Source organism: Desmodus rotundus, chromosome 2 (genome assembly GCF_022682495.2).
Source record: "Desmodus rotundus isolate HL8 chromosome 2, HLdesRot8A.1, whole genome shotgun sequence".
Classification (NCBI taxonomy): Eukaryota; Metazoa; Chordata; class Mammalia; order Chiroptera; family Phyllostomidae; genus Desmodus; species Desmodus rotundus.
This window is the reverse complement of record NC_071388.1, coordinates 48,814,061-48,826,475: the sequence shown is the minus strand read 5'-3', so window position 1 is coordinate 48,826,475 and position 12,415 is coordinate 48,814,061. Positions and strand designations below refer to the sequence as shown.

At 34.3% G+C, this 12,415-nt stretch overlaps 1 protein-coding gene across 1 annotated transcript in view; it reads right to left on the bottom strand.

The window, feature by feature from the left end:
- Positions 1–357: 357 nt before the first annotated feature.
- OSTN (osteocrin) overlaps positions 358–12,415 on the bottom strand; it is a 33,926-nt gene continuing 21,868 nt past the window's right edge. The window contains exons 3-4 of the mRNA XM_024556364.3: positions 5,748–5,844; positions 358–2,010 (exon numbers count right to left, since the gene is read on the bottom strand). Coding sequence (XP_024412132.2) covers positions 5,760–5,844 — 85 coding nt within the window. The 3' untranslated portion in view covers positions 358–2,010; positions 5,748–5,759. The remainder of the gene's footprint in view (positions 2,011–5,747; positions 5,845–12,415) is intronic.

Below are 12,415 nucleotides of genomic sequence, written 5' to 3'. Positions count from 1 at the left end.
GTATAAATCAATATATTGTGACCACCTACGTTAATTAAATTGGATGCCATAAGCATAATTTTGAATTAAAAAATAAAAAAATAGAAAATCAATTGGTTTAATACAACTTAAATCTTCACTATGAGAAATTTTTAGACTAAATTAGGTTTGGAAACATTTTGTCAAAGCATGAAGCACTTGTACCCAGTTGGATTGGAAGCTTACAAATTCTCAAATGGGGGAAAGAGAAAATAAAGCACTTCAAAGAAATAGGACACATTTCTATAATTCTTTAGAAGGTTGAGGACAGGTGGGCAAGAAAAATGATAACTTCTTAAATAATTCTTTCAAATAATGATTTCTGTGGGATATTTGCCCTGTAACCCTGCTGATTCTCTAATGCAAGTGCATGAAAACCAGAATTGGTGAGCTTTTTCAAAATTCATTTTTCTTTGCTCTAGCCCCTCTATCACAATTAAAAGAATCATTCATTTATTGGTTTTTTTCCTAAACTTAAAGGCTTTCGCAGTTGGAAAATCATCTCTAAAATTAGGAAATTATATATAAAAACAATTCTGTATTCTAAGTAATAGTATGTTCACTTCTATGTTTCTCTTAGTTCATTTTAGTCCTTGGATCATACATTTACTCATTTTTAGTGAAGATTAACAGTGACCCATTTCTCTCCTCTTCTCTCAGTATGAATATAACGTCTCATAACACTCTTTATTTTATGCTAAAATAAACTCTGCTCTCCTGGCCAAACATTTTTCCTCCCTCATATCAAGGTCTCTTTGGCAGTGATTACCAGGGTTTAAAGAAGTGTTTTCCAGAGAATTTACAAACTTCTCCAAACTTACACTAAATCTCTGGTCCGTGAATAAGTTATCTTTGTGTTCTGAAAGGATACCCAATGCACAATGCTTAAAGTACAGTCACGTGTTGCTGCGAATTGAGCTTTCTAGAATACCAAACTTCATGCCTTGATAGGGCAATTAAAAATAACTTGGATCATTTTAAAGAAACCACTCTCAAATCCATTACACTCTTTAATGCCTTATTAAACACAGTGTACGAAATAAAACAGTGTCTTGGGTGAGCCAGTAACATCAAAAAGATCGCTTATTGTACTATGTTAAAATTTACTGAGCTACAACTATGTGCACTTAACCGGCCCCACACTGCTCTGGTGGTCTACTACTTGATCTTCTTTGACTTTCCAATACTTTGATCTGTTACTTCTGTGTGTAGTTTTTCTGCTTATAATCAGCCACTGTGGCTCTTTATTAACAGTCAGTTGTAATTGAGGACATGGAAAGTTATTAGAGGATAGAAGATATACAAGCTTGATCAATGAGTAACATCTTCACTTCCTACTCCAAGTCAATATGTCCTGACTTGCAGGTACTTGCTCAGTTCTTTGGGAGGCTAAAATTTATGGACTTAATTACTGCTGTTTTTTCTTTGCTCAGAGATCTTTTTTCACTCATTTCTAGAACTGGGGCTGAGTATTTTTTTTGTTGAAAATAACTGAAATTTGAATATAAGAAGTCCAATTTCATAATTATTACCCAAGAGGCCCACAGACAAAGGATAAGAAAGAAGTGAAAGCATTTAAGAGAAACACACAGCGTTGTCTTTTTCCTTGTTCCCCGATAATAAAGAGATTGTGCCTACATTTTACAGGAACAAATTAGTCTTCAGTTATTTTTCAACTGCATAAATGTAAAAGGTAACTGCATACAGAAAGCATTTCACTGCATCATGGTTTTTGATTGCTTCTTTAAAAAAGTAAGGTTTGGGGCCAAGTAACCATTCCTGAACAACTAAAACATATTTTTAAAATATTCATGCTTTGAAATGATCTGCAAAATTTTCTTGAAGCTGTAATAATACTGTGATGTGATGGACCTAAGTTCAAGCTTCGGAAAGAATTCGCAGAAGGTCAGTTCCTTACAAGTTTAATCATTAAGGATGATTAAAGGAAGCATCTTCCATGTTTCTGTGACATTTCACCCAAGGAAGTCACATCTGTAAAAATGAAAGTTGAAATGGTTAAAGATAAGGAGAACTCTGTAGATAGGGGAAATCCATCAGTGGCAGTTTGGAAGGGCTAAAACTCTACTTCTTGATGTTTCGTTATGGCTTTTACTTATGTGGCATATTTTTATTGCAAAAAACAATATGAAAAATGATAATTTCTGGCCAAATGCATTAAAAAAGAGCGAATTTAATATATAAGCTAGGCGCTTGTGCTCAAGCCACACTTCCTTTACTTGGGCACCTGATGTACTCTATTCCTTTAGAGATTTTAATCTTGGTTCAAAGGATGCTGCCAAGACAAACAAAAGAAAGGTAAGAAAATCTGACTACTATGTGTTTATTGTTATGATAACATGTTGATATTTGTAGTACATTTTGCTCTGTGTTAAGAATCCAACCAAATAGTGGCATTATAACATGGTCTTTGTTATTTGAGGTATGTTAATTTATTTGAATGATGACATATTGATATTGTTCTAAAATAAAAATTGCCAGTATAATACAGCAACATATGCCTCACATTATTAAGTTTTAATGCATGTGGCAGCCAAGGGCACAATTACTGGTCATATTTCTACCAAATTTCATCAAGTAGCATCCTGATTTCAGTAGCAAAGACCTTGAGAACTTGCTATTTGCATGTACAGAATTCGTGAACCCAAGACAAAATACCTCTCTAATCTGAGTTACTTAGAACTGAGGCCTATTACACTTTCAAATCTTTAGTCCAATAGATTGATTTGAGGAGACTATTGTGTAAATACTAGGTTATTGTCCTTTCTAAAACACCTATCAGGGAAGAGATCAGCATTTTTTTTCTGAAAACTAGATAACACACATCAGTTGTTTCTAGACTTGACCTCTAACGAAGCAAAACTTCCACGATTAGTACTAGTTTCACTTTTAGTGTGAACACTTACAGTGAAACCCAGAAGGTGAAAACCCATGAATAAACCTGCTCTGAAAGGGCATACATCTTCACCCACAGAAGTGAAGCCAAGATTTTCACAAGGTCTGGGATAGTCTGTTTCTGTTTGTTTTAGAAATGTATAACCAGTGATATTAGCATAGCAATGACACTGTAGCACCCACAAGACCTGATGGGTCGTAAAGAGAATGCTGGCCTAGAAGGCCAGCGACCTGCTTCCGGATCTTGCTCTAAGTGTCTGTAAAATTTGTGGCAAATCAATTTCCTCTCATAGTCCCTGTGTTCTCATTTGTTGAAAAGAAAAAAAATTGGATTAAAATTGGATTCATGTTCTTGAATCTCTAATGACTTCATTTCACAACTAAGTCATTAGAGATTATGATAATGACTCTTAAGTTATCTATTAGAAGATACAGACATTACATCTCCTATTTAATCCAAAAGAATATTGTGACAAAAGAAAGTAGTATACCAAAAAAGTTGAATGGAAATTAGCAATATATATTTCATGTCTTTTATTATCCGTGAGCTATAAAACATGAAACTTCACATGAGGAAGTCAAAGAATATCCGAGGAAGCTTGGTGATAGCAGCAGGAAACAAAGGATTGAAATGTAATGGCTGAGCAGCTGAGCCCACGGCAACTAACAACATGGAAGGAAAGCACATGACGTTCAGCTCCTTCCTGAGCTTATTTTGCATGTCATCACTATCTCGAGATTTTATTAATAAAGACAGTGGTTGTCACAACACCCCACAAAGTCTGTTAAGTGAAGGATAGAATAGAGTCATTTGAATTTTACACAACAGTGATTCTGTAAACATCCCTTTTAATAGTTCAGTAGCTATCTGGAGTTTTTATGGCCTAAAACTTCACATGAAAATTTATATAAAAATTAATTCCCTGGATGTTTTTTTCTTATCATCACCTGTTTTGGTTGAGCTCAGAAATACTGAAATGGGTGGTGATCAAGGGTGGCTAAGGTGATAGGGTACATGTGGAAACCAATCAGACCTAATTATTTTAATCCCAAGTGTCATAACATTCCCAATATATCAAGAAACTGGAAGATTGTGGCTCTGGTTTCAAGGAGTTACTTGATTTTTAGTAACAATTAGTTCCTGCTCAAATATGGTGTGGACTTTAACGGCCCTTGAAGAGTGACCATATTTTGTATATTACTAAATACAAAGTTAAATATGAGATTTGGAGATGGTCCTGCTCAGAAGTTAGTGTTCTTGGCAGAAGTTAGTATTCGCTCAGTCCTCACATATTTATGAAAACATACAGTAACTTCATAATTTCCTTGATCAGTGACCCTATAAAGAAAAAATATTTTAACTTAGTCATTCTGAAAACAAGAAAGTTGAGGTAAAATACTGACTTATTGTGGTTTAGAGCATTTAATGAGAAATACAATAGCATGGTTTAAATTAGGTCAGGCCTAATGAGATGCTTCTTGGGCCTCTGCATCCCTGATCTGAGGATTTTCTTGAGAAAAGCAAAAGGCAGAATTTTCTCTTCTGCACCTTGCAGTTGTCAGAGCAGTTCCAGGTTGTCTCATCTGTTTGGGAGGGAAGAGGCACCCTCTCTAAGCTCTAGTGGCACAAAATTCCTAGACTAGATTTTATATTTAACACACATTTAGTGTTTAAAACATACGCTATGTATGATTAAATATATTGTTTAAAATAAAGCTCAGGATTTAAGCCTTCTGGATTTGAATTCTACTTGTATCACTTACTAGCTATGTGGCATTGTGAGTTAATATAGTTACGCTTTCCACTTATTTGTATAATAATAACTAATGATTATTCATTACTTAATACATGTCAGGCACTATTCTAAGTGGTTAATGTATATCAATTCATTTTGTCAATATCCATTTTGTAATGGATTAGAAACTCCTGTAATTCTTATTTTATGGAGGAGGACTTCAGAATTTAAAAAAGGTCTCACATCTAACCGATGACCTGGGATTCAATGGCCTGGAATTTAACCCACAAAGCCTGACCTCCCTAGCTGGCATTTTACCCCTTTTATTGTACTACTACTAGAGATACTGGAGATAGTAATAGTACCTATGGAACAAGATGACTAACTGAAGCAACGCATGTTTAGCACTAAGTATAGGGTCCAGCACAAAGTAAGTTTTCAGAACTGTTTTGTAAGCTGTTACCATATGTATGTATTACATGCCTAATACCTTCTAGCATCTAATTTAATCTTCACAACACCACTGTGTTATTATTTAAATTTTCAAGCTATAGAGAAGTAAATTGTCTTAGTGGAAACAAGATAATGAATGAATGGTAGAACCAGGATTTGGATTAGGTGCTCTGATTCCATGGCTAGTACTCTTTCTGCTACACCACTCTCTCTCCTACGTTTCATGTTATCATCATTCTGGTGATGTTATTTGCAATAAATTGGTGTATGACACTGGAATATGTCTCTATAATAGAAGGATTGGTACTTATGTATATTTGTGAAGGTAATTTATTATGCTAATTAGAATCTTAAACTTTGGTTGCATATTAATATTCAATAATTATATAGGAGTCTGTGACAATACCTAAATCATTTTCATGGTGAAGGACATTCTTTTAATTCTGTAACATCATTTAAATTATTTAGCATCAATATGTTTAACTGAGTATGGAAATGTTTAAAAATGTGAATTTATAAGCTAGGAAATCAAAAGAGGGATTTATAAACAAAGATGGATCAATTAGTCCATTGCGGAATATTAATCAAAAGCTTGTATGTATTGTTACATATTCAAATTGTACTTACAATTGGAATCAATTAGCCTCTGGAATTTGAAAGCCGGTTTCCACCAATCCGATCCATGGGGATACCAAATCGCCTTTTTGGATGATCTACTACCTTCCTGAAACAAACCAAGGAGAACACTTTTAAACTAAAGTCCAAGTTATCAACTGTTACTTTTGTTCTTTTATTTTATGCAGGGCTGGGTGCTTTTTTACCAGAGTTGGAATAACTATGACAGTTACCAGTCATCAACATCCACTCTGTGTCAGACACTGTCTCGTATTGTTTCCGCATCATGGAAGTAGGTATTACTACCTCCGTTTTACATCTGAAGAAACTGAGGCTTAGAGAAATTAAATAGATTATCCAAAATCAAATAGTCCAGATGAAAAGTTAGGTCTTATCAGCATACCAACTTTTTAAGAGTTTAGTTTGGGTGAGACCCTTGCTGTCTCCAGATTTGGGTGTATTTTCTGTTAATTGCGGAAGATTGCACCAGGTCAGTGATTTCCCCCAGCTTCTGCCTCAGACCAGTTCTTCTGGGAGATTTTACCTAGAGAAGCTTTGTATGTGATGGTGTAAGTTCATCGTACAGTCTCTGTGTCAAATATTGTTTGGGAAAAAGTAACTTGATTATTGAAATGAAGTTTAAAAACTCCCATAGGAGGCCTTATAGTTTGTATATTCTATAAATTAGTTCTTCAAAAAGAAGAAACATTTTAAGCTGATTTGTTACTACAATCAGGTAGTACTATCAAATCAAAATTCTAACAGGAGAGGTCTCAGAACTTTGAGTGAATGCTGTTCACTGACTTGGAGTTAAGAGAAGTTTTATGTTTACTTAAGGAAGGTAGAGATGGGTATAAAAAGCTAAGAAGCCTATGTAAACAACTGACCTGTCTCACAGTTAAAGGTAATTGACTTACAGATTTGTTAGAGTTTTTACTGAAACAATAGACATGCTCACAAGAGCACATGTTATAAGTGAACAGTACTAGACATAAGATCACAAGTGCAGTAAGTACCCAGATCAAGAAACAGAACATTGTCAGCAAACACTTTTAAAATGGGAGTCTTAGCAGTTATTCTCCCACCAAATGTCAGAACTCTGCTTCGATTCTTGGACTAGCAATGATACAGCTTATCACTTGAAGATCTCAGAGATGAAGCGTCAGTACCTCACAGGACAACTTGATTTTCAACAGTTTAAAGAGTTAAACAAGATTTGTTGCAGGATTTTTTGATAGCTGCAGTTCTTTACTAATCACTTGTATTACATTATCAATATATTCCACAGTATTTAAACACTAAACATGAATGAAAACCACAACACCTAAGATTTTTTTCCTATTATCATTTACTATGCACCTATGTAAAGGGTACTTTTGGGGGGCTCATTAAGTCAGAAATAAGCCTTTACGCAAAAACCTATAATTAAGTACTGTCAGACTGGTAATGATTTAATGTAAATAGTAGAGAAAAAAATACTCTTGTTTTTTTCCATATAAATTGTTTACCTTAACTACCAGGTCTTATCAATATTCCACATATCACTATTTGGTAAATAATTTATTTTAAATCTCTTAAAATTATAGAGAACAATGAAAAAATGACTGATTTTTATGACTGCATCTTACACAGAAAATTCTATAAACATTGCTTAACTCTAATCAAAACAATTAATTTGAAGGTAATTAATATTTACTTAATACTTTCTATCGGCCAGTCACTGTGCTTAGTGCTGTGTGTACAAGAGGGATAAAAGTCGGCATTGAACCTGATATGGACACTACTCTCAAATGATTTTGTAGGAATGGGGTCATGTTATATATGGTTTTTTTGGTTTTTGTTTTTCTTAATTTAGCCTTCTTTTCTGCTGATTCACATGCATCTTCCCTTTTAGGTTGGCTCTTAGCTTTGTTAGTCAATGCAGGTACATTGTATGTATGATCTTATGTGACTGTCTCCTAAAGAAGTCTGGTGTGGGGGGGAATCTGGAAATAAAAATTAGTGCTTATCCTTAACCTATCCGTACCTCTGCCTTCATTCTTCAGATTTCTGAAAGACACACCTTCTGGTGCCTATTTATTGTACTTCTGGACTTCTTGATATTAAATAACTATGTATTTTTTAACTTGATAATCTAATAGAAAATACGTTATCTGGAAATGGGCATAAAAGTAATGGCCAAGAGTTACAAGAAGCTATGCATATCAGTTGTGCTTTAGGTCTTTCAATGTAGTTATAAATGATGACTGTTGAGAAAGAGAAAAATGTCTTTATCTATTTTCTTATTTTCATTCACATAAGTAAATTTATAGACTCTTTAACATTTGTTTTCCTTGTGGTAGTCACAATAAGGATTCCTCAAGGGATGCCCATGTCATAATTCACAGAATCTTTAATATATCCCTTTGCTAGGTAAAAGGACATTACAGATAGGTTATTGAAGACCATGAGATGAAAAATTATCCTGGACTATGTGGGTGGGTCCAGTCTAGTCACAGGAGTCCTTAAAAGTGGACAGCGACTGAAGAAGAGTGGGCCAGAGAGTGCAATCTGAGGACTTAACCCACCATTGTCGCGCTGGACGATTGAGGAAAGAGTCAGGAATGAAGGAATGCTGTGGCCTCTGAGTTCTTAAAGAAAATGGGGACTTTAGTTCTGTAACTGAAAGAAACTGAATTCTGCCAATGACCTGAATGAGCAGGAAATAAATTCCAAGAAGGAGCACGACCTCTCAACTTCTCTGTGTCTTGCAGGCAAACAAGGCCAAAGAGAGAGAGAGCACAGAGCTGCATGCAGGGGGGTGGTTAGGGGACACCCACTGGCTGCCAATCAAACGTGTGGCTGCACCTAATTCAGAAGAAGACTGAAAAAGGTTTTCTAGAGTGATGTGCAGTGACTGGTGAGGATATACTGGACTTCTGACCTACACAATAATAAATTCGTGCTGTTTTAAGTCCAGAGGTTTGTGGTAATTTAATACCATAGAAATAAAAAAAGAACACATATGTCTATAAGGTTTAGGGTTGATGTCTAAGTGTAACGTGGTTAATATGTAAAAAACAAAACCAAACCAAATCTGATGTGGTTGTTATTCTTTGAACCCTTAAATTCCTTCACTGACTACCACCATCCTAACTCCAGGGAAGGGTAAGACAGGAGCCACCTGGGGATGGAGGAGAGTACTCAGGGGAATCCCAGACCAACAGAGAGAGGAACTGAGAAACCGGCCCCTTCCAGATGGTTAAAGGACCGGGGAGAAGAGGAAGGCAATGGCACCTGGAGAAAAGAGCAGCGCTTCAAACAAGTGCTCACCACCCAAAGCTCCTGTAAAATGAGTGGTGCCATGAAGAAGAATCTTCTTACTGTATGAAAGAGAAGTATGATGGCCCCACGCACCATTATTAATTAGAACATAACATTTATTAGTCCATACTGCCAATCTATTTTTGTTCAAAAATGAAGGTAAAATAAATGAAAATAACATTTTCTCTCTTTACTACAGTTAGTCCTTTTTTGCTCAAGTATATGAGAGGCGTTTGTGGGATAGAGAAACGCAAAATAAATTCTCTTCTTCTTTCCTTCTTTCCTTGTCCCCTGTTCTTTCCTTCCCTTCTTTTCCCAGGTTTGATCCCAAAAGTATTAGGAACCAGGAGGGGTAATCTTGGATTATGTGTATAAGCCTGTTATCATTCTGAGCTTCTCTTTCCTTTTTAATGAAAACCAAGGAATACCTGCTCTGCCTGTCTTCTGGGAGTTGTTTATTCATTTAACACATTTGTTCATTATTTTAATTGTTTTATGCATAATCATGTGCAATTTGTTCTCTGCACTGGGTACAGTGGTGAAGAAGACGTGTATTAGCTAGTAGAGCTCACATTTTACTTGAAACAAGCTAATGAGGTAACACACTGGAAAATATTTTATACACTTTAACTGATTTTACTATCCTGTCATCTAGTCGAGTGACTTTCAAAGTATTTGAAGCTTACCATGTCTACAAATAAAAGCCTTGTAAAAGAGAGCAATATCTAGGAAGTTAAGTGAAGAATTGTCTCAGTAGAGGAGTGCCCCACCTCCCCCAAATACTGTGACTCTGAAAGAGTTGCCAGGAACACTTAGGGTCCTCCCCGCAGAGTTTGAAACCCACTGGTCAAGTGGACAGAGACCTAGATCGTGAATGATTTTCTTTTAGTAATAGATCCATAATTACTTTAACCAGCAAATTTTGGGTTGGTCGCAAATGCTTACTTGTATCTTGAAATCAAGTAAGAAAAAATAAATAAAACAAATAGATATGAAAAAATCCATTTGATATTTAAAGTGTTAAGCACTAATCGAAAAAGGAAATTATTGCCATAAAGCAGACAAACCCAAAAAAGGTCATAGCTCAGTAAGTTAAATAGTTTCTGAACAGTCTTGTATCCATTAAGAATTAAAATGACAAACTATTTTAAGATAGTATTTATCTTAAAATTTTTGTTGATATGAAATATATATAGCAGTGACATAATAAACTGACAAGAATACACAGTGTAAAACATAAACGTTAAGACAGAGAAATACTCTTAAGGCCAAAAGAGAAAACTGTACTTTCTGACTATGTAGTCCCTCTTGTGACAAAATACTGGTATGACATGTTATATATGTGTGTGTATATGTATATATGTATATATCTGTATATATGTATATATGAATACATATAGTTTATCCATTTAACCCAATCCATGTTTTCCATTCTAAAAATATTCTGAAAGTAATTTAAGGATAAAGAATATCTACCAAATGAATAGAAAAGAATGGACTGTTTATTTTAAATATAACTTTAAACTTCACACTAAAATATAGACTTCCTGTTCCAAATATGATTTTTTAACATTTATATTCTTTGATAATTCAATTACTGAAAATGTTTTATATCCAAAAACAAGTTATAAATATTGTATTCAAACTTCCAGAGACAACCTGTAGACTCAATTTTGGCCTAATAATTCCTTTGATTTTCCTTATAATCCATAGGTGATTTTCAAAACTCTGTAGGTGAGATTGTTCCGATATTTAATTTATAAGGTATGCATTTAGAAGTCTTCTTGACTTCTTCCAGTAAATATTATGTTTTGAGATTAGTCTGTGTTGACATGCATAGCTACTGTTGCTTTATTTTAATTGTATAATGTTTTACTGTATGAATATACAATAGTTTATTTATGCATTCCATGGTGGATGAAAGTTTGAGGTATTTTCTGTTATTATTGCCATGTAATGTTCAGCTGAAAATGTTGCTATGCCCACCTGTAGTGCCCACTTACGGATTTCTCTATAGTGTATATTTTTAATGGAATTACTAGCTATGCCCATATAGAATTTTATTACCCAGCACCAGACTTTTCCAAAGTTGTACCAATGTATGTGTCCAAGAGCAGTGTAAGACTATTCTTAATGTTTTAAATTTATGCCAACCCTTTTACTGTCGATTTTAAATTTTTCCAGTTTCATGCTTCTATAATCATATCCCATTGTGGTTTTACTTGTCTTTGCTCAATACAAATGAAGTTGCTCCCCTTTTTATTTGTTTAATGACCACTTGAATTTCTTCTTTTGGAAGTGCCTGTTCAAGTCTGCTGCTGTTTCTTTATTGTTTTATTTTTCTTTTAAATATTAATTTTAGGAGGGTTTTATAAACTGTGAATATTAGACTGTCAGTTATATGCAAATATCCTTTCCCATTTGCGGTTAGTCTTCTTAATTGTGTTTTTCATGAAAATCTTTAATGCTGTTTCACTTTTATTTTACATTTAAGTTATTTTCAACTTACCAGGGTGACATTGGTTAATAATATTATGTAGGTTTCAGGTGTACGACTCTATCACACATCATCTGTATATCGTATTGTGTGTTCCCCAACTGAACTCAAGTCTCCTTCCATCACCATTTATCTCCCCTTCACCCTTTACCTCCCCTCACGCTCCCTTTCTCTCTTGTAGCCACCATCTTGTTGTCAGTTGCTATGAGTTGCTGTTTCTTGTTTTGGCTTAGCCCCTTCTCTTTGGTCACTCAGCACCCCAACTTTATCACTATTGTGTTTGTTAAGTCATTTCTGCTCTAACATTGTGAAAATATTCTCCTATGTTATCCTAAAATCCTTTTGTAGTTTTGCCTTTCACATATATATTTTTAATTCTCTTGAAGCCATTTTATTTTTTATTAATGGGATGAGATAGGTGACATATGTTCCTTTTCTTCCCTATATTCATACCTAATTATTTATAAATTTTAGATTACTTCATCAAGATTTATGGAGCATCCTTTTTGCAATTTTACCTGGAATTGTATTGAATCTAAAGTATAAGTCATTTTAGAGAGAACTGAAACCTTTATGGTATTGAATCTTACTACCCAAGATAATTTATTTAGGTTATATTTTGCTTTCTTATGCATTTTAACAATTTTCCCCATAAATACCTTCCATAGTTCCTTGGATTATTTTCTTGTAAGTGATATCATTTAATAGTATGTTGTAAGTTTTTCTAGTAAGTGTCCCTTACTTGGTTAAAAAGCGTTCCCTTTTATTATTAGTTTACTGGTGATTTTGATCATTAGTCAATGTTTAATATTTTTTAATGCTTTTCCAGAATCTATTCAGATAATATAGCTTTATTTCTTTAATTTGTTAAAGTTATTGA